Source organism: Magnolia sinica, chromosome 2 (genome assembly GCF_029962835.1).
Source record: "Magnolia sinica isolate HGM2019 chromosome 2, MsV1, whole genome shotgun sequence".
Lineage (NCBI taxonomy): Eukaryota > Viridiplantae > Streptophyta > Magnoliopsida > Magnoliales > Magnoliaceae > Magnolia > Magnolia sinica.
The window spans coordinates 138,917,105-138,942,838 of NC_080574.1; the positions used below are offsets into that span (position 1 = coordinate 138,917,105).

At 38.8% G+C, this 25,734-nt stretch overlaps 1 protein-coding gene and 1 long non-coding RNA gene across 2 annotated transcripts; both read left to right on the plus strand.

The window, feature by feature from the left end:
• LOC131237925 (phosphatidylinositol/phosphatidylcholine transfer protein SFH8-like) lies at positions 1–24,547 on the plus strand. Its single transcript, XM_058235999.1, has 15 exons — positions 1–200; positions 286–404; positions 3,936–4,236; positions 17,509–17,608; positions 17,761–18,027; positions 18,227–18,304; positions 18,435–18,536; positions 18,657–18,706; positions 18,829–18,928; positions 19,069–19,164; positions 19,263–19,379; positions 20,066–20,186; positions 22,020–22,423; positions 24,099–24,173; positions 24,264–24,547. The coding sequence occupies exons 2-15, from the start codon at positions 371–373 to the stop codon at positions 24,285–24,287; spliced, it is 1,869 nt and encodes a 622-aa protein (XP_058091982.1). The 5' UTR covers positions 1–200; positions 286–370; the 3' UTR covers positions 24,288–24,547.
• LOC131237926 (uncharacterized) lies at positions 11,242–12,392 on the plus strand. Its single transcript, XR_009167462.1, has 2 exons — positions 11,242–11,967; positions 12,062–12,392. It is a non-coding gene; the product is annotated as an uncharacterized LOC131237926 (long non-coding RNA).
• Positions 24,548–25,734: the final 1,187 nt, after the last annotated feature.

A 25,734-nucleotide genomic window follows, 5' to 3' on the forward strand; every position in this document is an offset into this window, starting at 1 on the left:
AAGAAGAAGAAGAGGGAAATGGCATCATTACGCTCTTTTTATTCTCCTGTCCCAAATCCCTCATTAGTCGCCGGCGATTTCTCTTTCGAATCGGCGATTCTCCTCCTCATCTCTCCTCTCCGTATATAAACGCAGCAAGCGAAGGTGTCCTCGAAAGCACCGCCGATCTCGATTCCTGTCCTCGCTTCGAACGATTCGAGGTACTTTTCTCGATCCGTCTGATGCATTCTTTCGCTCATTATCGTCATTTCTAAGGGTTTTAAAGGGTTTCTGCTGGAAATGCAGGCGTTTCTGCTGTTCGAGCCGCTTCGGTGATGATTCGTTGATCGTATCGACCTTAATTTCGTTTTCTGATCCGGACCGTTGAGAGATGTCGGGACCACTCGATCGATTCGCTAGGCCTTGTTAGTATTTCACACCTGAATATGTTTTGATTGCTGATATGGAGAATTTCTTATTGCTTCGGTCGATTCTAGGATTTGATTTTTTTTCCCTTTTAAAAAAAAATAGATTATTATAACGTTCTAGCTATTAATAATAAATTTGGTAATGCGGATAGAATTTTTATTAATTTTTTAGATTGGGGATTTTTAGATATTCAGCGGTTTTCTTCAAGCTTCGGGTTTTATAGTCTCAGATTGTGTTTTTCATTAAAAAAAATAAAATCTGTTATGATTTGCTTTACCAGTCAATAGCGATGCAAGGACATTTTTCAGCGAGAAATAATATCGGGGATTTTGGGGAATTCACATTGTTTTCCTAAAACTAGGTTCTCCTACATTCAACGAGTCATGATTTTGTGATCAAGATTTCAGGTGTTTTTTGAATTTTATTCTGTTTGGTCAAGGGGAGTTATCCGATACTCTGGCTGCATATGATGCTTGATATGCAGGTACTTGGAAATGGTAGACGTGGCATATATTAATTCAAGTTAAGCTGGCTAAATTGTGGAACCTACAGTCGCTAAGTTACATTGAAAAATCATATTGGCTGAACAATTCTAACCTCTGATTCATGGACACTTGTTTCTTGAAATAAGACCATTGCATATTTTTCATTTTTCCCTCTAATAAGTTCCCACCAATCTGAAAGTCAGACAATCAAAAAAGCATATTTTTTGGTTCATAATACATCTAAACTGGTACACAAAATTTGAATGGTTTAATTTGAATTATGATATGCCACCTACACAAATCTTTAAGGGATTTCTAAGTGCCTGAGTATCATTCATCACACTTTGTCAGGGTTTCAAAGTATTTCTTTTTGGGCAAACTTCAGATTCTAGTCTCTTTTTTTTTCTTTCTTTTTTCTTTTTTTGGGGGGGGGGGGGGTTCAGTGTTGGATTTAGGCTTAATTTATATCATATCAATTAGAAAATTTCTGTATTTGTGATGTCTTTAATGGCAATTTCAACTCACCGTAATCGTTAGTTGTTTCTAAGTTACATTAGGTGATAGGGTGTTCACATGAAATGGGGAGAAATTGCATGATCTAATGTTGCTTTTAGTCATTGTAATACTATTGTATCCAAAGTCCACAGACGTGGTATTGGGCTGTTTTGCAATTGTCTTAAGATTTTTTAGGAAATTATCATTTTTTGTGCACGTAGTGTGGAGCTATGGTGAACAGTTCTCCGGTAACCTTATTGGTTTAGATGATTCCTTTTTGTTCCGTGCAACGGTGATTGAGGAACCTGTCATGGGTAGCATAGTGACAAATCTCATTCTTGGAAATTTATTATGTCCGTATTCTTTTTGCAATTTTTTTTTTTAATCCCTAGATATACAAACATGTGTATTTTAGCCAAAGTATACAAAAACTGTTACTTAACAGTAACGGCCATAACCGTTACGTATTACGGGGTCATAAGGGCTGCTACAGGAAAACTTGCCTGTAACGGCCCCATAACGGTCTGGAAACAGGTTTTTTCAAAAAAATAAAAATGTTGTAACGGCCGTTACGACCACCATTAACGTTATGGAACACCTTGATTTTAGCATCTCCCGAGGTTTCAATGAAAGATTCCACCGTTTCCCCATTGTTTCCCCACATTTCCGGTTATCGAAGATATTATCCATATCCTTGGCCAATGAAACTTGTAGTGATACTGATACTTAGAACACTGCATAGGATTAGTGGAGCTAAAATAAAGATGTTGAGAAGGATGAGTGGCAAGACAAGGAAGGATAGGATTATAAATGAATCAATTTAAGGTTATGGAACACCTTGATTTTAACTTCTCCTGAGGTTTCAATGAAAGATTCCACTGTTTCCCCATTGTTTCCCCACATTTCCGGTTATTGACGATGTTATCGGCGATATTGATATTGTTTCCGTATCCCTGGCCAGTGAAACTTGTAGCGATACTGATACATCGAACACTGCCTAGGATTAGTGGAGCTAAAATAAGGATGTTGAGAAGGATGAGTGGCAAGACAAGGAAGGATAGGGTTATAAATGAATCAATTTAAGGTTATGGAACACCTTGATTTTAGCATCTCCTGAGGTTTCAATGAAAGATTCCACCGTTTCCCCATTGTTTCCCCACATTTCCGGTTATCGACGATATTGTCGGTGATATCGATATTGTTTTCATATCCCTGGCCAATGAAACTTGTAGCAATACCGATACTTCAAACACTGCATATGATTAGTGGAGCTAAAATAAGGATGTTGAGAAGGATCAGTGGCAAGACAAGGAAGGATAGGATTATAAATGAATCAATTTAAGGGAACTTCGTGTAGTACCAATAGGTAATAATATGATGGAAAGTAGACTTTAGATGGTTTGGTCATGTCTAAATGGAGACCAAGAGTTGGTACAAGTCGAGGGCTCTAAAAGGACAAGGTGAAGTCCCAAAAGGATGTGGATGGAAGTGGTAAGAAAAGACTTGAGGGCCTATGGTCTAACTAAATATCTAGCCCTTGATAGAGTAGAATGGTGGAACATGATTCATGTAGCTGACCCCAATTAATTGGGATAAGGCTTAGATGATGATTATATGATTATAAAATAGATAGCTCAATTTTATTTATTATTATTATTATTATTATTTTTTTAAAATTTTTACATCAGGAATGGGACATTTTTGTGATAGAATCACAAAAAATTCAAAACTAACAATATTTTGAAAATAGTGTGATAACATTTTTTTCAAGTCTATTGTGAGATTTTCAAAATCTTGGCGATATTTGTCATACTGATAAGTAGGGCCTTCGATGCCATCTGGATTAACGTAGCCTAGCATGCTCATCTTACATGCTCACTTCCCACCATTTACACTTTGTTGCTATCTGATCATCCATAGAAGCTGAATTTACCACCGGCCCATAAACTTTATATTGTCTACTTAAGGAAAGTTAGAAACAATGATGGCTGCTGAATAATTGTTACTTGTAGGTGTCGGAAATTTGGGATTATTGTACATTCTGAATTCATGGATTTATTTTTCTGTGATACATTTGGATGAGCAGTTCCAATTTAAAATTTAAACTGTCAGCTGATCCAGCTGTATGTTTTACCTTTGCTTTTCTAAATCTCATTTGAATTTCAGTGTTTACACTGATGACTTGGTCCTTTTCTAACTTGGAGTCGATCCCCGATTGGTTTTCCTAGGTTCCATGGTCTTCTGTAGTCACTGGTTGGTTCAGTTTACATCTTGGTTACTGCTGCCGCCTGAAAATTCATTTATCTATTCAGGCTTGTCAGTAGGGGCAATGAGAGGCGCAGCTGAGTGTCTCTCATTGTCTCCTCACATGTCTCCAGAATACTTTAGAAAAGGATCTGAAGTTCTGTACTCCGTCTCTAGGAGTTATCACAAATCATATCACTGCATACTCTGTCTCTTTAACATCTTAGGATTCTCCTTTTAGGAATTAAAGAACCATTTGTGATTTTGGACTTTAGTTGATGCTGACTTTGTAACACATCACAGGCTTTGAGGGGTTCTCTAGCCATGATGAGAGAAGAGAAAGGAAATCTGATTTCGAAAATTCAGAAGATGAAAGGAGGACGAGAATCGGTTCACTGAAGAAGAAGGCTATCAATGCATCCACTAAGTTCAGGCATTCTCTTAAGAAAAAGCACAGGAAGAAGAGTGACAACCGTGTCATTTCGGTTTCAATTGAAGATGTACGGGATGTTGAGGAGCTACAGGCTGTTGATGCATTTCGCCAGGCATTGCTCTTGGATGAACTGTTACCTAAGAGGCATGACGATTATCATATGATGTTAAGGTAGTGTATCTTTGTCTTGCTTTTCTCTTTCCATAGCCTTGCTTGAACTATGTGTCTTTTCACTGTTTATTTATTTATTTTAAGGATGTGTTTGTCACTGTTAATTATTATTATTACTGTTGTTATTGTTGTTGTTGTTTGCACTGTCTTTTTGCTGGTTTTAGACACTTAGACTTTGCAGATTTCATCCTTCGTGGAAACTTTTTGTCAGCATTTTATTCAAGTTTCTGAGATAAAAGATTACTTTTCAAGCTTGATTTTGGGTTCTCTCTTCAAATGATATGTACAAAGTTCTCTCCTATATATAGCTCAAGTGGTAGACTGAGTGAAAGATACCTCGTTTCAACGCTGAGGTCTTGGCATCGATTCCCTAGTGGGGGTGGCTAACAGTGATGTGTGAACTGACAGTGGGGTGTACTAACAAGCTATATATATATATATATATATATATATATATATATATATATATATATATATATATATATATATATATATATTGCGAATGGTATTTCTTTCATTTTTTATTTTTTTATTTTTGTGATCCCCAACAATAAAAGGATATTATCAAGCAAAAGAGGATTACACACAATCCATTAATGTACTGGATATAATGTCCTTATACAAGCTTTTCTGTCTCTTATACTTCCTTTGCCAGTGTGTCCTCCAAGGAATTAACTTCCTCCCCATGTCTAAAGGTACAAGCAATCCGTGTTCCATCTATTGATGGTCAATATTATCGGTATTGTAGGTCAACATACCATCCAGGAATACAAAAATTCCTATTGGTGATAATATCATGGGTACCTGTGGATATATCATGATTTTTCACAAACACTGCAATATTTTACTGATATATCATGGATATTTGGTGAAATCTTTTATCTTTCGACTGAACCAGTGTAAATCAGTAAAAATCAGAAAACAAAAACTAATTTTGCCCTTTTTTGGGATTCTCTTTGCAGTTGTGTCTTGTTTTGCATCAAAACACAAATTTGGTGGAGAAATCATGATCAAAGAGGGATTCAGAGTACTGTTTTGTCCGACAATGCATATAGGTTTATAAACAATAGAAAAACTATTCTGCATAGGTTTTTCCCTTCTTGTTTTTTATTCAATGGAAAACAATGGATTTTTTTTTTTTTTTAATTTTTAATTTTTGAGTTCGAAGTGTGTAAGTATGTGTCTTTTAACATCAACTGAAGTTTCTTTGAAAATTTCCACCATTTTCTTTTAGTTTTGCCAATGTTTCTCTCAGACTGCGATGCATTATGCTTAAATGTGATATTTCTTAATGTTTCCCATTATTTTTGTATCCTAAGGGCGTAATACATGGTGCGAGTTTGATACTTTGATCACTGCAAACAATAGTAGAGGACTTGATCTTAATTCCATTGGGAAAAAGTAGAGGCATCGGAGCTGCAGTATATGTGCTCTCAGCCCATGTGATTGCATTTGTGGGATCACCTTCCATGGTTTATGGCCCCTAAAAAGAAGCATGAAACAGGTTTACTCATTTATTAACGAAGACCTCTGCATGGTTCATCTCCCATTCCAACTGGTCCAAGGGAGGTGAACACGTGTCCAAAGGGAGCTGGTAGGTATACATGGTGGAACAAAGCTATGTAATCTTCTCGACTGAGGGGAGGTGTACAAGGTGGAACAAAGCTATTTAATCTTCTCTATTGAGGGGAGGTGGACACATGCCCAAGGGAGCTGGGAGGTGACGGGTCATTAATGGAGCTGGGGATGCGTGTTTCCATCAACATCAGTAAGAGTCAGTCGAGGCCAGCTGCAAGTGACACATCACCATGGCATTGTGGGAAGGATCGTGGCAGAGTTGGGTTGCGGAGAAGTAATGTCCCGCAGGATCTGTGGCTTGCCCTCTGATAGCATGCAACAAGAGTCGAGGGATAGTGACACATGTGCAGGCGCTTTGAAAGCTGATGAGAGAGAACCCTAGGAATTGACAACTGGCTTTTGCTGTTTGGTTGGGAAGAATATTGGGTAGCTTTGTTCCACCTTGTAGAGGAAAGGGGAATTCAGAAAGGTCAGAGGATTTATTAGAAGGGAAAATTCAGGTCTCCGAAAGGGATAAGAGAACCCTAAAGTCTCGAGTGCTCTATAAATTATGACGCAGGAACCTTATCGAGGAGTAGGGAGAAGGAGAGGAGCAAAGATGGTGGACAGTGAAGATTTTGAGTTGGAACATAAGGGGGATGGGCTGCCCCCTTAAATGTGCCCAGATTAGGGATATGGGTAAGAGGTATTATGTGCAGTTGGTGGTCCTCTAGGAAACCCATTTGGTTGCGCTGAATCATCAGATTGTGAATAAGATCTAGAAGGGGAACATGAAGGATTGGGTCGCCAAGGATGCGGTGGGATCAGTAGATGGCATGGTAGTTATTTGGGACTCTAGCATGTGGGCGAATGAGGATTGGTGGTGCAATGAGTTTTCCATTTTGGTTATGTTCTGAGATTTATTCTTTGGATTCCATCGGGTTTTCTCCTTAGTCTATGGGCCGAACTCCTCGAACCAGCATGTCTGTCTTTGGGAAGACCTGGATGCTAGTGTCAGTAAGTGGGGGTTGTCGTGGTGCATGGGAGGGGATATTAATGCAATCAGATTCACATTTAAGAGGTCATTATGAGGGCATATAGGAAGATCATATGGTCCTTTGAAGAAAGGTGAATTTAAAAAAGAGTGAAATGTTGGGTACTGGCATTACCAAGGAGGAGGTTAAAAAGCTAGTGGACGTGTTCGGTTGTAAGGCTGGTTCATTTCCTTCTTTGTACTTGGGCCTCCCACTTTGCACTGCGAAGCTCACAAAGCATCTATGGCACAGGATCATTGAGAAAGTTGAGAAGAAACTCTCGGCTTGGAAGCATGGGCACCTTTCCTTCAGGGGAAGACTTGCCTTAAGTAAAGCGGCGCTCTCAAATCTCCCCTCTAATTCTTATCCCTATTCAAATGCCCAATAAGGGCTTTAAAGAAGTTAGAGAACCTTACACATGATTACTTATGGTGCAGGGCAAAGAAGAAGAAGAGCAAATTCACCGCATGAGGTGGGATGAGCTGTGCATACCAATAAAGGATGGGGGTGCGAGTGTTAGACCCACCCAAATTCACCACATGAGGTGGGATGAACAAATTCACCGAATTAGATTTCCTGAGGTTGGGGAATTTGTCTTCGGATGTGGATGCCCCTGTTGATCTTTGCTATTCTGGCTCAGGACACCCACCCACACACACATGCCATAGGAATTTGTTGGAGGAAGAGGAGAAGAGCTCATTATCTTATCTAGGAGGCTTTCGGGCATTTCACTCTCTTCGGATTAGGACTCCTTGGTGTGGTTCAAAGAAAAATCTGGAAATTTCGCTGTCCTTTCCTTCTATCTCGAGTCTTTGTTGTGTGGGGAAGGCTTGTACACCTCTGCCCTTTGGTCCTATGGGGCCCCTCTCAAGGTTACGAGCCTAGTGTGGCTGGTGGCATGGAAAAATGTGTTAACGATCAATATCCTTCGAAAGACGGGAATGGTGATAATATGCTTGCTATGTTGGCAAGACGAGGAATCACTCTACCATCTCTTCATTTATTGTGTGTTTTCTAGGGAGGTGTGGGAAAGAGTGATGGGTCTCTTTGGGGTGGCGTGGGTGATGCGGAGGTCTATTGAGGATCTCCTCCAATTGTGGCATGGGGGCGGAGGCAAGGAAAGTGGTTGTGGAGGATGGCTCTTTTTGCCGGCTTGAGGGCCTTATGGGGGGAAAGAAACAACCAGTGCTTCCGCAATCTTTGCGGGAATGCTTGGGGAGTTTTTAGGAAAGTTAAGGTGGATGTTATGGAATGGGCTTCGGTCTTAGTCAATCTTGGCGGTTGTAATCTTTCTTGTACTTCTTGGTTGCGGTGTAATTCTTTTGCCTTTGGCCACTTTTAATAAAATTGTCATCTTTAAAAAAATTAATAAATAAAAAGAAAAGAAAAGAACAGAAAGAAAGCTAGACTATGATATCTCACCACTTTTCTAAATATGGTGGTCACTCTTCAACCACACACATGATGTATTGTCAAGGAAATCCTGTCTGTCCAAATCTCTGAATCATGAAAATAGCATAACAAAAAAAAAACATTTGACAAGGTGATGGAAACCATGTTGGACCTAGGCCAGTGGGGCCCACTGGTGAGCAGTCACTAGTGGGTACGTCCCATGCTTTTTTCGACCTCTTCCTTTCAGTTAAATTTCAAATTCAAATATGAATTTGATTTTTGATGGGAGATAGGGATGTGATCGGATGATATGATCTCATCCAATCTCATCCAAACTCTCATTCCTTCCTATATAAAGGATGGGACTCTCTCTCGTAATCAATCATAAGAAATACCGAGAGTATACGGAGAGAGATATAGTGTGCATAGTAGTCTGTCCATTTTGGCTTGTCCTTGGGACGATCTAATCCATAGATCGCGATCCGGGACCACTTATACCGTAGGATCAGAGGTGTGAATAGATCCATCTGCTCCAGTAGTAGATAGACGGGCTGTTGGAGCATCAATCTTCTGCTTTGTGAGAGTTCCAAAACTCGTGTAGACCGTCAGATCTTGAGGGCTCACCTTCCGCGCTTCCCAACAGTGGTATAAGAGCATTTAACGGCGGATCTTCGATTATTTTCATCTAAAAAGGTAAGTGGCCCATCCTTTCTTTTTGGATTGGAATCCATGGCCTGTCAATTAATATGATCTTGATTCCATACATGTAAAGTCATGTGTACGGTGGATTAGATTTTGTATACACGTATGCCATGTGCATGTAAGCCCGATTATATTTCCATACACGTTATGCATACCATTTTATTGGTTTATGGATTGGTCCACGTGATGTACCCCATGAGTATACATCACAACAACAATATACCACATGCATGTGCATCACAGATATGCATCATTCCATAGCTTTCGTACATGTGGGGGGGTCATTTTGACTGGTGTACATCATGCAATAGCTGTTGTAAACGTGGAGATCATAATGGCTAGTGTACATTATGCCATATTTGATGCACACGTGGAGATCGGTTTGGCTGATGTTGTTGTATTGAAATACAACATAGCTATTAGTGGCTGATGTTGCTGTATTGAAATACATCACTAGCTGATGTATTTGAGAAGCGGATTGGATGACGTTCATCATACAAGCTAAATTGACGTCAGCCACTCATGTGGGTCTGATCACATGGTATAAGTTGTATCCAAACCGTCCATCTTGTTGGCTAGCTCAGTTTTAGACTTAATCATTACCAACATCAAATGAGACCATTCACCATAATGGTATTAGCATAAGTTGAAAATAAAGAATTAAAGCTAATGGTCCACATTTAAGAGTGGGTGCAATCAGATGGTCTGAATTGCCAGATAGGGAAATTGGTTTTAAGTATGTCCATGCATAATGTGGTCCACTACATGAATAGTTTGGATAGAAGTACCATGGTATCAAAACCATCTTTTCCGCAAACACGCCACGGTAGGTGTTATGGAAAGTTTGGATTCAAGGTACCATTCCATTTTTTCCGCCAACACGCCACAACCTATTCTGGTTGTCTGTGATGGATTCCATACAATCTAGGTTGGATAGGTGGGTCCACTTTTGATTACTTCTCAGGATCCGCTCCATTCATTATTTTCTTTGTATCATGTTACGATATGGGGTTAAAAATGAGGCAGATACACTAATCTGATGGACCACACCACAGTAAAAAGTGGACCACACCACACAGGAATTTAGTTTTGTAATAATATAAAGAACTATGATCCAACAAGGATTCCTCGTAACTTATAACGGTGCAAATTCCTGTGTGGGGCCCAACCGGACCTACCTATTAGCACAGTGGACCATTGGATAGGAGGGGTTCGTTGTGGAATTCCCATGGCCCCAATATTACCCTGATGGGTTTATCCCAATTATTTGAGGGTCTAAATGGACAGTGAGATGACTTTTACACTTGCCATCCATTCTGTATGCTTTAAATGTATGGCTGTGATTAGCAATGTCCTTAAAAAGGAACCTGTAAAGGGTATTTTGGTCACTTAATTTTTATTTTTTTTTGCTTGAACACAAAAGTATATAAGATTTTGGAAACAAAAGAAACAGAAGGCACTATTGTGCGATGATCTAAACCATTGAGCTGGTGGGCTGCTTCTTGGATGACGGATGCACCAGACGTCTCCCAGAATGGACATTTCCAATCCCTTATCTGGTAGCAAATGGATGAATGGTGTAGATAAAATCTGCTTTGAGATTTAGTGATTCAAAGATCATTAGTAATTGAAACGATAATCAACCATGATGATCAATGTTGATGAAAGGATCCATCATCAACAATGATCATTAACGGTGATTATCGGATCTATCTCTAATGGACATGATCACTAGTGAAAATTGAACTCTCTTTATATTTAAGCACTTTCTATATTTTCTTTTTTCTCTGATGATAATGTTTATATGTGTGATATAATTAGGCTTGATGTGTTTGGATCTAAGCCCCCCTAATTTTTCATTGGAAAATATAAAACTTAGTGCTTAGATGCTCCCTATATATATAAAGGTTGTGCATGACCTGAGTGGGAGTTTATTCTCTTCCACCAAATGATGCATGCAATCAAGTAATGGAAGGTTGCACATTATACAATTATAATTTTATAAAAGCATCAATTTCATCCTAAATAGAGAACTTGATTGTTCTACATTGTCCATTTGGGTATGTGGACTTTCAGATCTCATTAAGATGTGTTGACTACTTTTATACTCTGAAAATTTGTATAACACGTAGAAATGCTGATGATTAGAGTTAATACCTTAGATCATAGCTAAGTAGTGATACTTATGCAATGTAGAGATGGCCACCAAAGCGTTAATCGCTGAATAGCTGAAAGGATAACATTTCGACGGTAACAACTACGAAGACTGGTCTCGCTGGTGCGATGTCTTCTGGACGAGGATGACATATTGCACACATTCGATGAAGTTCAAGAGGAACCCATATTGGCTGAATACGGGAATTTACAAGAACATAGGGTTGCGATGACTCGCTACAATAAGTGGCGAAAACAAAATTGTTCAGCTCGCAATGTCCTTCTTAGCACTATGCACAAAGAACTCATACCTACGTATGAAGTGCATGATACCGCTAAGGGAATCTGGGAAGCACTGACAAATGCCTATGCGCAGAAGTCAGATGCGAAAGTTCGGGTTATGGAATTAGAATTCCAGGAGTATAGGATACCAGTCGGCTGCCCCATCAAAGATCATATCTGTAAGATGGAGCAAATGGTAGGTGCCCTTGGGAATGTTGGGTGTAAATTGACTGAAAATCAAAAGATTATAGCCATGCACCGTTCCTTGCCTGAATCTTGGGCCCCAATTAAAAGAATTCTGAACCATACTGATTCTATCACTACGTTCAGAGACTTTTGTGGCCACTTGGTACGTGAGGTTGAAATGAATGCAATTCAGCCAGGTTCGGCCAAGGCCTTTGTAGCAAAGACCCATAAGCGGAAAGCTAACAAGAAACGGTTCAAAGCTCGCAAGAAGGAGAAAAAGAATAACTAAGAACAGAAGACCACTGCACCTCCTCCAAATCTCGAGAAGGGGAATGGAAAGAAGAAGCAGAAAAAGACAAATATAGTTTGCTTTGTCTGTGGAAATTCCGGCCATTATGCTCGACAGTGTGCCCATAAAAAGACGGTAATTCCTAGGTCACTAGATACTTTGTATGTAGGCGTTTGTTCTGAAATCCTTTCTTTTGATACTATATCTAACGAGTGAATTTTGGATTCAGGCGCAACAAAGCACGTGACATGGAGTCGTCGAGGACTTGAGGAATTCTGGCCTATAGCCAATGGAAGTTACAAGGTGTATATGGGAAATAATGCTGTCGAAGACGTACTAGGGATTGACCTTTCCCATCTCCGTACGCGCATAGGGCGAACAATAATCCTCCGTGATACTCTTTATGCACCAGGGATGCGTCGGAATTTAATTTCTGTTTCTAGGTTATTATTTGATGGTTTTGATATTCGATTTTTCAGGACAAGAGTTTCTTTGAGACTGAATAACCTCATTTTTGTATGGGGAAATTTAATTTCAGATTTATTTATTCTAGACGTAGATTGTGATAATGCCCTTCTTGCTTTATCTGCTATGTCGAATGAAACTGTAGTATCTGAATCTCAAAAATGGCATGCGAGGTTAGGTCACATCGGAAAGGATCGTATGATAAGACTAGTATGTTCTGGTTTGTTAGACTCCTTATCCAAAGTTGATTTGCCATTTTGTGAACATTGTGTATCCAGGAAGACTTCGAAGAAGCCATTTCTTAAAACGGCTACGTCTAAGGGCACACTAGAGATAATCCATTTAGATATCTGTGGACCTTTTAATGTACATGCCAGAAATGAATGTCAATATTCTGTCACTTTAATTGACGATTAATTGCGCTATGGATATGTGTATCTTATCTCACACAAATCTGAGGCTTTTGATTGTTTTCTTAAATATAAAGCTGAGTTGGAAAATCAGCTTGAGAAAAAGATTAAAATCCTTCAATCTGATAGAGGTGGCAAGTATACATCTGAAATGTTTAAATCATATTGTGAAAACGTTGGAATTGTTCGGCAGTACACAATGGCTTACACTTCATAATAAAATGGTGTTGCAGAAAGAAGGAATAAGACACTATTGGACATGGTTAGATCGATGATGGCACAAGCCAATCTCTCTACCACATTCTGGGGAGACGCACTGTTAACAGCCGTTTACGTCCTTAATAGAGTCCTATCCAAATCCATTCATAAGACCCCATATGAGATGTGGTCTAGGAGGATCCTTCTCTTGCCAACCTATGCCCTTGGGGATCTTTAGGATATGTTTTGCTACGCATAAAGGTAAACTTGATAATAAAACTATTGAATGCGTGTTCATAAGGTACCCTATGCATTCAAAGGGATACGTTCTAGTTTATGAGGACCATGGACGATGGATTGAGATAGAATCCCGAGACGTGACCTTCGTTGAAGATAGATACCCTAGCCGAATGAAGCAAAAGGCTCCAATAGAATTTTTTTGAAATACCCGATGTATCTCAGGAGAGTGGGAGTTCTGCTCCTCAAGATGATGATGCTCCTATAGTTCGTCAGGACAGTAGGAGGACATCTCAGCAGGCTCCTGAGTTACGTCGAAGCGAAAGAGGATTGATTCCCCGAAGATACTTCGATATTGAGGGGCAAACATTCTCTTGCGTTGCAGTTGATGATGATGAACCTGATTCGTATCAGGATGCATTATTATCTTCTAACTAGGCTGATTGGGTGAATGCTATGGATGAAGAGATCACTTCCATGAAGAAAAATAAAGTCTGGGAACTTGTTGATTTGCCTTCCAATCGCAAACCTATAGGTAATAAATGGGTACTAGAGATCAAAAGAAAGGCAGATGGTACAGTGGACAAGTATAAAGCACGATTAATTGCCAAAGGTTTTACACAAAAAGAAGGCATTAATTACGAGGAGACCTTTTCACCTGTTGCAAAGTTCTCCTCAATCCGCATGATCATGTCCATTGTCGCAAATTTAAACTTAGAGTTATATCAGATGGATGTAAAGACCGCATTCTTAAATGGTGACTTGGATGAAGAAATATAAATGCAACAACTCATGGGTTATGTGGACAAAAAGCATCCAAAGAAAGTCTGCAAGTTGTTGAAATCTATCTATGGGTTGAAGCAATCTTCAAGATAGTGGTACATGAGGTTCCACTTGGCCATCACCACTTTTGGATTCACGATGAGTGAAAAAGATCATTGTGTATACCTGAAATGGTTTGGAAGATCTTTTCTGATACTATCTTTATATGTAGACGATATCCTGTTAGCTGGTAATGACATGCAATTGTTGATATTGACTAAAGATTGGCTATTCTCGAATTTTGAAATGAAAGACCTCAGTGAAGCCTACTTTATTCTTGGGGTAAAAATCATCAGGGATCGCCCTAAGAAATTTTTAGGCTTGTCTCAAGCAACCTAAATACAAAAGATCTTAGAGCGGTTCAGGATAGAAAATTTAAAAGCTGTTGAAACCCCTATGGATAAAGTTACCAAGCTAGAAAGGAAATCGTGTCCCCAGACTGAAGCTGAGAAATTGGCTATGTCCTCAGTACCTTATGCAAACGCAGTAGGGAGCTTAATGTATGCTATGCTTTGCACCAGACCGGATATTAGCTATGCAGTTGGCATAGTCAGTCGTTATCAGAGTAACCAGGGACAGTCTCATTGGCAAGCCGTCAAACGTATATTCCGCTATCTCAGAGGAATAAAAGACCTAATGTTGTGTTATGAAGGCACAAGCCTCGAGCTCAAAGGATATTCTGATGCTACTTGGGGTAATGACACCAAAGAGGGAAAGTTTACTTTAGGATATGTATTCTTACTCGGAGGAGGAGCTATCTCATGGTCGAGTAAGAAACAGACATCCATAGCTCTTTCATCTATGAAGGCTGAGTACATTGCATGTGGTGCTGTAATTCAGGAGTGTGTATGAGTTCGCAGATTTCTATTGAGTCTGGGTGTTGTACCGAGTGTTCGCCAGCCTATATCGCTGAAGATAGACAATACTTCTGCCATTGACTTGGCAAAGGACCCTAAACACCTCCAGAAATCTAATCACATTGAGATCAAGTATCATTATATCCGTGATCAAGTGAGAGAGAAGGTCGCCCTCAGCTACATTCCTACTAAGGAGATGATGGCTGATCTCAGGACGAAACCTATAGCTAGAGATCTATTTCAGGTTCACGTCAGGCAGATGGGATTGAGGAAAGCTTGACTGATGTACTTATTTTGTAGTACCTTTGATCTTTCATTAATGAATAACACAGTCCATTTATTCAGTATTGAACACTAATATAAACTAGGTAAGTAGATCATCAGCATTTACCTAGTGATCATGTAGGATTTCTATTTTTGTCAACAGGCCGGTCACCCACTCACACGGGTTGACCAACCTTGAATGTACAAGAGAGGTACATTTGGGGTCATGTTTATACACTGAGGTATGAACTTTTCTTTATTTTGAATAATAAAGGATGAAGATATGAGTGAGTCGTATCCGCCTATAATCGTTCAAGATTGAAGATGAGACTGATAAAGTCGAATAACATAATCGTATCATTCTTTTATTATGTGATCAATGTTATGGCCTGAATTTAAAGCTAGGTTATGAGGTTATGAGATGAGTCGTACCTCATGTAGAATGACCTGCATATTGTAGACCCGACATTCACCTAGTATTGTCTACTCTACGACGTGGATTGTAGCCACGTGCTGGGACCTTTTACCTACAGATTACTTTGATTCGATCTAATCATTGCAACGTGTGAGTAGCCAGTCCCGTAGGTGACTCTTTGTGTCCTTAGCTACCCTCCTCTTGTGTATATGAGGATGAGATTGAGTGTCGTTACTTTAGTGTACTATGACGAAAAGTCCTTAATTGGCCAGACTCAGTTACGCTAGGAAAGCAGCTTAATTAATTCCAAATTACACATCTGCGTAGGGAAGATCCCGTGACAGCTACACCAAGTTTCTAGAACTATAAATACGCACTTAAAGACTTATCCGCCGGCAGTATCGAGTTGTTTTTATTAGACTTTTGCAAACAATATTTTTCTTAAAAAGAACACACACACACACACACACACATATATATATATATATTGCTTTAAATTGGTTTTAGTCAAAGGTTGTGAAAAATCAAGTTTTCAAAATAACTCGATAAGTTGGATAAGTGCGTATGTTGGCTGAGTACTCTAGATCGAGAGTTAACTCCATCCGGTGTGGTCATGCGGACTAAGATAGGTATTGCAAAGCTTGGGTTATTGAGTACTAGTTAGGTGGTCACTTAGTACTTAAGCACCTGTGAGAAGATTACGGTGATCCAGCTGGTCCCACGCCTCTGATTCTTTTGATCGCGATGTTTGGTATTTGATTGTTATTAGGCGAGTTAAATGGATAAATTTTTGTGCCTATCCCACAATGTGATTGAGTGAGAGATGTTGGACCTAGGCCAGTGGGACCCACTGGTGAGCAATCACTAGTGGGTACGTCCCATGCTTTTTCCGGCCTCTTCCTTTCAGTTAAATTTCAAATTCAAATATGAATTTGATTTTTGATGGGAGATAGGGATGTGATCGGATGATATGATCTCATCCAAACTCTCATTCCTTCCTATATAAAGGATGAGACTCTCTCGTAATCAATCATAAGAAATACCGAGATTATACGGAAAGAAATATAGTGCGCACAGTAGTCCGTCCATTTTGGCTTGTCCTTGGGACGATATAATCCATAGATCGCGATCTGGGACCACTTATACCGTAGGATCAGAGGTGTGAATAGATCCATCTGCTCCAGTAGTAGATAGACGGGCCTTTGGAGCGTCAATCTTTTGCTTTGTGAGGGTTTCAAAACTCGTGTAGACCGTCAGATCTTGAGGGCTCACCTTCCACACTTCCCAACAAACCATCTGTTTTATCCTTGGAATTCAGATCACTCGCCATTTTTTACTTTTTACCATCTATTCGACAACCTTCAATTATGGCTAAGATTCCTTGATGAATGTGATTTTAGATATACAATCCATCCACAAGATCTCTTAGTTTGGATGGTCTGGACAAACGTATGTGAATGCCACGTCCTAGGAGGACAAGTCACCATCAGATTGATAGCTCATTTTGAAGATGCATCAGAATCCATCCTCTAGAGTGTCCGATCTTTATTGCATACTTTCTTAGGGTCTGTGATCATGTTGATCCTTGAACACATGTAGACCTCGAGTTGCCAACTCCAATCTGATTATTTGCACACGGACTGGCACTAATGCTATTTATTAGTTGTCTTATGCATATCATCTAATTCCCAAGACCTCTATGATTTGCAAGTCTTATAGCTTAATCCGGGCAGGTTGAATGTTACTGTCTACTGAAATCTGGACTAGTGTCATCCTTTCTATGTTTAAACTATTGTTGACATATCGTGGGAACAGGAGATCTTGGGTGATCCATTGTTACTGCAACTGGAAGGAGTTGTCCTGGAATTGAAATCTCGGGCTTTTAATCAATCTATATCATACTGGATTGTGCATCTGATGGTTCATCCACAACAAGGCATCCACAACTGAAACCATTCTGCTTTGATGTTGTCTAATGATAGCTTCATATTGTTTTACTTAAGTGCAGGTTCTTGAAAGCTAGGAAATTTGATATTGAGAAAGCAAAGCACATGTGGGCAGAAATGCTGCAATGGAGGAAGGATTTTGGTACTGACACTATTTTGGAGGTAATTTCATATGCTGATGTTCATGCACCTTGGAGGGAGGGTTCCCTTCATCTAAATTCTCATGTAGTTTGGGAATTCTTTCCTTTCTCTTCCCCTGTATGGCCTACTCATGGAGTGACTTAAATGTTGAGCTATGTCAATACTTTCATCAGGATTTTGAGTTCAGAGAAATAAATGAAGTCTTACAGTACTACCCTCATGGTCATCATGGTGTGGATAAGGAGGGAAGACCTGTTTACATTGAAAGACTGGGAAAGGTTGATCCCAACAAACTCATGCAAGTGACAACTATGGAGCGGTATGTAAAATACCATGTGCAGGAGTTTGAGAAGAGCTTTGCTGTCAAGTTTCCAGCTTGCTCAATTGCTGCAAAAAGACACATCGATTCAAGTACAACAATTCTAGATGTTCAGGGTGTGGTATGTTGTCTTTTTGTTCTTCTTAAGCATAAAAGAGAACTTACCGCAATTTTATTTATTTATTTATTATTATTTTTTTAAATTTTTATTGTTTATTATTATTATTATTATTATTATTATTTTTAAATTTCATCAGAATATTTATGGATTGTTTCTCTGCTCTTTCTGTTGGTTTTACGACTATGTATTTGTTAAACAGAGTCTAAAAAACTTCAGCAAGACTGCACGTGAACTCATTATTCGTCTGCAGAAGATTGACGGTGACAACTACCCTGAGGTATGGAGTCCTGATGTCACTTGTAATTATAATTTGGTCCAGACCAGAAATTAAAGGGGAATTCGAGTTGTTAATGGAAATGTGCATCTGGATATTGCTTGCCTATAACATTCGACTTGCTCTTGTACAGACATTGTGCCGAATGTTTATCATCAATGCTGGCCCTGGTTTTAGGCTGCTGTGGAGCACAGTGAAGTCTTTTATCGATCCAAAAACCACTTCAAAGATTCATGTACTCTCAATGAGGCTTTTCATCTATTTGTATTTAATTAATTATTGTTCCGTCTTCTAGAAATACTGTGACAATGTGTCTAGCAGTAGTTTTTGACATGCTTCTCTAATCTGTGTCCAGGTTCTTGGAAACAAATACCAGAGTAAGTTGCTTGAAATAATTGATGCTAGGTAATTTTATACACGTTTCGTTGGAGTTGAGATATTGATCATGGAATTGACATTTATTCTCTATACATTCATAACAACTTTTTTTAATACTTACATTACATCATCTCTTTGTTGTTATCCAGTGAGTTGCCAGAATTTCTTGGAGGTACTTGTACCTGTGCAGATCAGGGAGGTTGCCTTAGGTCTGATAAAGGTCCATGGAAGGACCCGAACATATTGAAGGTTTCATACTGTCTTATGGAAGTTTATTGCTTAAATCTTATGAGATTGGTCTGCTGGGCTTTCTATTCATTGAATGTGATTCATTCCCTCATTAATGTTTTAGAGAAAACCTGATGGTGTGCATGTCCATTGTCATGTAGATGGTTCTTAATGGCGAAGCACGATGTGCCCGACAAATTGTGACCATTTCAAATAGTGATGGGAAGATCACTTATGTTAGGCCACAGTATCCAGCAGTAAGACTCTTAATCATCCTGAGCTATTTGCATCAAGAAATGACCAAATATTGGATTCAGTTAGGATTGTCCCATTTGATTTCCTTGGTTTGGGCCAGATAAAAGGTGGTGATACGTCTACTGCTGAGTCTGGGTCAGAAGCTGAAGACATGTCTTCCCCCAAGGCACTGCGGAGTTATATTTCACATCCTCGGTTGACTCCTGTTCGTGAAGAAGTAGGTGTTCATTATTTTTATAGTGGAGATTTCTCATGTAAGAGAGCTTGGCCAAAATCATGTTATGAGAGGAAATTCTCTGCTCATTTAACTGACATTTCTTCCTCTGAAAGTGTTGCTGGTATATATTTAAAAAAAAATCATTCTTGATAAGAGTTCACTCCTTGAACCATAATCTGTATATTACAGTGAATTCCTAACACACAATTACCATCTTTTTGGGAACTGAGTTTTAAAGGATTGCATTCCATCAATAACATTTGAGTTTTATTGGCTTCTTGACACTGCACCTGACCCGCTGAACCAGATCATGATCTTCCATAAATGTTTCTTTTATTGTGGTTGAGGGATCCTGTTATTGGGCTGATTACCTTCTCTGAATTATACTACATATTAACTCTCAAAAGTAGATAATCACTGGCACACATGATGCTATTGTTAGCATAGCTAAGCCCAGATACAAGGTCTCCAATGCATCAGTGTAGAAAAGATGAATACACAGACATACAGATTCATTATTTAGTGAAAATCATTATTATCACATGAAAATTATAAAATTAAAGTATCTATAGAATTCTTTATCTACACTGTCAGTTTTTGAAGTATAAAGTAGGAAACATCAGAAGAAAGATATCAAGGATTTGAGATACTCATTCCTGTTACGATTTGTTTTCATCAATATACAGGCTAAAATAGCTGGAAGGGCAGGGTTCTCAGAGTTTGATGAATATGTTCCCATGGTAGACAAAGCTGTGGATTCAAGCTGGAAGAAAGAAGTGTCCCATCAAAAGCTCCCGTCTCCTAGAGGTATGCAAGAATATATTAGATTTCATTAGAGAGTTGCAGGCTTTTGCAAGTCACTGGTTAATCTAAAACCTCACTCAACTTACTAAGCTGCATTAGAAAGGACACTGTCATTTAAACATGCAGGGAAGATAAGAAAGTTGCTCATATTTTTAGTTAAGAAAGTGACCCAGATTTATAAAATCTTGGATTTTTTTAGAACTCTTTAGAATCTCCTAAAAGCTACCCTTAAAAAAAAGAATCTCCTACCTCACCTATTTGTTTCCTAATCGGAGACTCTCTCATATGCATTTTTTGAGATGAAAACACATCCACTTAAACTCCATATTTTTTGAAAAATAAATAAATTTGTATGATTGCATCAATGCTTATAACTCTGCACATTTCAGAAGACAGGACTAAAAATTCATTTTATTTGGGCAAACTGAATATAACATGCTTTCTTTTGTGTTCAAAAAGATTTTTTTTTAGGGCAATTTAAAAGCAGAGATTGGTGTTCGCCATCCATTGATAGAATTGAGTGAAAACTTTAGTGGAGACATCCCATGTATTTCAGGATAACTTGAGGGATTCGAGAGAGGCAAAGAATGATATTAATCCTTTATTTGTTACCTATGTACGATATTACTCTATCCAGTTTAATTGATGTTTTATATTTTAATCTTCCTTATATACAACATATATGAAGACACATGTGCATATAGCTTCTTCTTTTTTTCACTCTGTTTTTTTTTTTTTTTGTCGAAACCGTATTAGACCCTCTTCTTTCTTCAATTTTTTGAGTTTCCATTTCTTTGACTGAAAATTTTACCATATTTTTAATGATCAAGCCTGAATATCCTTAAAAAAAAGATCAAATCCAAATCTTTGAGTCCAAACTGAACAAAACACGAAGATTTTTTTTTTTGGCTGTTTGGCTTCTGCTATCTATGTGCTAGAGGAACTTTTAGGTCCTCCTTGCAATTTGGGACTAGTTTTCCTTTGTTGCAAACTTGCAATATTCCTATTTTGTTTCTTTGAAATAAACTTTGGAGTTACTGATTCCTCTGCGAAAAGAAAAAATAAAAAAAAGAAAAAGGAAAAAGAAAGAAGAAAATCATAAATCTTACTTGATTTTATTATTCAAAGCTCTCATTCTATGTGAATCTTTCGTTTCTACAGTTCCTCATCTCTACAAATTTTATACTCTTATATTTTCTTAATTCTATATAAGTTTATCATCCTTTTTTCTATTCCATAAACTCAATTAATTTTTCACTGTTCAAATTCTTTCCAGAAACTTCTCATCCTCTTAGTAGGATCGCAATCTCTCACTTTTGTAAGATCTGTAGTTGTCTTCTTTTTCAAAACTCTCTAAAACTCTTGGTTTTTCGCAAAATCTTTCCTAAACCCTCTTGCTATTTCCATATTCTTCAAACACACACACAAAACCTGTCGTTGTTGTCCATTTTTCTACTCCCTCTGTATCTCATACAGTTGATTAAAATCTTTCCTGAAATTTCTTAGTCTTCTCTTTCAATATTGGCTACTGTGTCTATCAGTTGGTTACTCATTTCTATCGCTTTCACCTGATCCGAAACATAAAAAATTTCAACAGCACTTCACCTTAGGAAAGGTGAATAATAAAATAAGCAAGTTCTGTTTCTTTTCTACTTTGAAACTATCAATGCACTGATTCTGCTTGTCAAAGTTTTCTTGGATTTGTAGTTTTTTTTTTTTTTTTTAATAACTATTATATAGAGGACATTTTTTTTTAATGACTATTACATGGAGGACATTTTATATTATTCTTTTTAGGGGTATACTGAGAAATATTCACTGAAATATCCAATCCAGGGACATTTCCTTCATTGGATTCCCATAAGCCTCCAGAGGGAATTCGTGCTCAAGTTCTCACAGTGCTCATGACCTTCTTGATGACCCTCTTCGCTATTTTTCGTTCAGTCACATGCCGTGTGACAAAGAAACTTCCCGGCAGATCATCTGAACAAGATCAAAACTATCCTTCTGTCACGCTTGACCCAATGCCCAAAGAGGAGTTCCGTCCCCCATCACCATCTCCTGGGTTCACAGAGGCAGATCTCCTTTCATCTGTACTGAAAAAGCTGGCTGAGTTGGAGGAAAAGGTGGACACACTTCAGTCGAAGCCATCTGAGATGCCTTCTGAGAAAGAGGAGCTGCTGCATGCTGCTGTTTGCCGTGTGGATGCTTTAGAGGCTGAGCTGATTGCTACTAAAAAGGTACGATGATATTTAATTTAATTAATTAATTTATTTATTTTTTAATGGTAAATAATTATGTGCTTTGTTCATTTGATTGAGGAAATAAACAAATTCCACATTTCCTTTGAGCATCACATCCATATTCCACTCAAATGATCAATCATAATACTTCAGGCATATCCTCCACACTGTATGTGTGCTGGTCTTTTCTGTGTGGTCATGAATCTAACGGATGAGATCTTCTAGAACTTTTTTAGATCTTTGATAATGGCCAAATCCATCTAAAGTCTCCTCCCTGTTTCACATTATGGTTTTGGACAGTGCAAATCTTCTCCCTAGATGCCCGAATGTTGTGATTCCTACTTTCTATTATCTCGCTCTTGTTTCATCTAGTCTTTTCTGTGTGGTCATGAATCTTGTGATCGAGTTTTGGATATACGTCATGATTCTTTGTTTGGTAGTGAAGTTGCTGATTCTATCATATTATTTTCTATTCTGGTGCACGTTCTTGTACTAAAAAGCCTAAACAATGTTGGTTATGAGGCAAATGTGTGGGCTGATGGATTGGCTAAAAGTGGTTTGTCTTGATTCTCTTTGTTTATGGAGCTCGTTCCCCCTTCCTTGTTATGTTTTTCTTTTTCTTAGTAATTTTGCATTATTCCTTGCTTAAAAATTATTTGTTTTGTTTTTCCCCTTAATTAGATTCAGTTTTGTTGAAGAGAATCCAAATACACCCACAGCGGGAGTAGTGTGACTACTATTACAGCTACCATTTCACTAATGACCCGATGCTATAAATCATTTACCATTATTTCACAAAAAAGATTCTTATTTTGACAGGTTTTTAATGTCCCGAGCATCCAAATGAGTCCTGTTTTAGTGCCTTAGTTTGATTAAATTCGGCATTATTGGAGCGGAACCCAAATGCATTTTGTGGTTTCCCAGGACTCATGTCTATGGAGACTTCTCTTAACAATATCTTGATCATTTGCATGGGTTCTAATGCCCTAAACTGCCACCCCCAACTCCATCAATCAATCACGGCCTGCGATTTCTTTTGCTGGAAGATGATGTTAGCCTCTGTCATGCTTCATTCTCTGTTTGAAATATATGCAGTATCATCAACCCCTGACCATGTGAAAGTGGAGCCCATGGCTGGCTAATCTGAACTGTTGATCTGACATGCCCTTCCTTTCATTCATAAATGCTCACCTGATGGAACAAACATATGATCAATATAAAATGTAGAAATGGTCCACATTCAATGGAAAAGGCCAAAACTTGGATGCCAATGTGTCTTCCAATTGGATGATATTTACAGAACTGTGCTCCCATTGAGGCCCATCAGAGCAGCGATCATGGATCATCCACAGCCATGGGCTCCACTAGTTCCCCAAGTCAAAGCTAGTGGATACTGTCCATATCATCAGCTTGAGGTTCTTAGTGTTCCTCCTTATGCGTGCATATACGTGTATAGTGCTGTATCGGTATGTGTGCATGTATTGCATTGTATTGATGCAAGTCTGAGGAAGATCATGCTTCTTTGCATGTGAATCGACCCATCTTGTCATGCTTGCATCTCTTTACATACATACATTTGTTTCTGTATTGTCTTTTGATAAGCATGATCATACGCCCATCCACCTTTCTAAGTACATAATAAATACACATCAATTCATTTCCTCCCGAACAGGCTCTGCACGAGGCTCTAATGAGGCAAGAAGAACTGCTCGAGTTTATTGACCGTCAACAAGAGGCAAAATTCCGGGTAAGTTCATGTGTTATGTTTTGCTCTCGATAGGGTGTTTTCTTCTTTTAGCCATGTGATTGCTGAGAGATATCTTTCTACATTATGCAGAAGAAGAAGTTCTGCTTGTGGTGAACGAGGAGAGATTGCCAAGACTTGTTTGTGTTTCTTCTTTTCTCTCTGCCATATTGTTTCAGGATTTTTGAGAGAAAAAAAAAAACTAATTTATACTACAAAAGGTGTGCATGTTTGATTTGGCTCCTTTTTTCTTTTTTTCCTTTTTTGTTTTTTAATGGAGAAACATAGTGTCTGATGAAAAATAAAACCATGCTGTGATGCTATGATACATGACTCGCTTCACTTTATAATGCTATAAATATATGTATTTTGTGGTATTGATTTGAAGTTTCCAGTTGATCTCCCGTTTTGCACATTGTTCGATCAAAATTCAAGATGTAAACTGGTACTGAGAATTTGTTTTGAAATTCAGATGAATTCATGCCAGAAATATTTATAAACTAATTAGTGGATGACTTGGTAAATGGGCCGTGATTCAATGAGGGACCTTTCATGTGAGGGGGTAGGCGGAACATGTATCTGAGGTCCAGGTGGACAGGGCTTGTCCACGTATGCGGAAAGCCTTCTGGACCATTCATCAGGTAGGGTACGCTGAACATGCCATGGACCGAACATGGTTCAAAACTTGTATGAGAAATATGGGCTGTTTGGAGAGGGAAAAAAAAGAGAGTTCAACAATCCAAATACAACGTTCATGTGTGGGTCACTTATGCATGAGCTATATATATATATATATATATATAGAGAGAGAGAGAGAGAGAGAGAGAGAGAGAGAGAGAGAGAGAGAGTCACAGATGATATGGCCCAAAATCTGAACTGTACATGTGATGCGGCACCCCATGAAACCCCGGGGCCGTCTTTTACCCTTATCCAAAACTTTGGTGGGCCATGACAAAAGAGAGACAAATCAAGGTAGGAAACAGTTTCCTTTCTCCATGGCCCACCAAAGTTTTGGATCAGAGTGAAAGTCGGGCCCTGTGGTCTCAAGGGGTGCTGCATCGCATGGACGGTTCAGATTTTGGGCCCACATCACGTGTAATGAGTTGTGAAAAAGTTCTAACGAGTTATCGTGAGAACTGGTGCGCAGGTGAGGTGAGCGTTGTTCTTCCGTGTATATATATACAGAGAGAGAGAGAGAGAGAGGGGCATGCTCACCTACGCACGTGTGCATATTTACACACGTGTCATGAGTGTCTAATCCGGGCGGTCCATGTGATGCGTTATCCCATGAAATCCTAAGGTACTAACTTTCATCCTGATCTAAAACTCTGGTGGGCCATAGCAAAGAGATGCAAATCAAGGGAGAAAACTGTTTTCTTTTTACATGGTCCACTAAAGTTTTGGATCAAAGTAAAAGTTGGGCCCCGGGGGTTTCATGAGGTGCCGCATCACATGGACCGTTCAGTTTATGCAAATCACATCACGTATGATGAGTTCTCAAAAAGTTTGCACTGAGTTCTGTGCCAACTGATGGGTAGCTGAGCATGCATATATATATATATAT

What these genes read in the sequence shown, in the direction of transcription:
- LOC131237925 (XM_058235999.1), top strand. Translation starts at nt 371, where the DNA reads ATGTCGGGACCACTCGATCGATTCGCTAGGCCTT. An exon ending in TTCTAGATGTTCAGGGTGTG is followed by an intron (nt 18,028 to 18,226) that starts GTATGTTGTCTT and finishes TTTGTTAAACAG; the next exon opens with AGTCTAAAAAACTTCAGCAA. An exon ending in AGGACCCGAACATATTGAAG is followed by an intron (nt 18,929 to 19,068) that starts GTTTCATACTGT and finishes ATTGTCATGTAG; the next exon opens with ATGGTTCTTAATGGCGAAGC.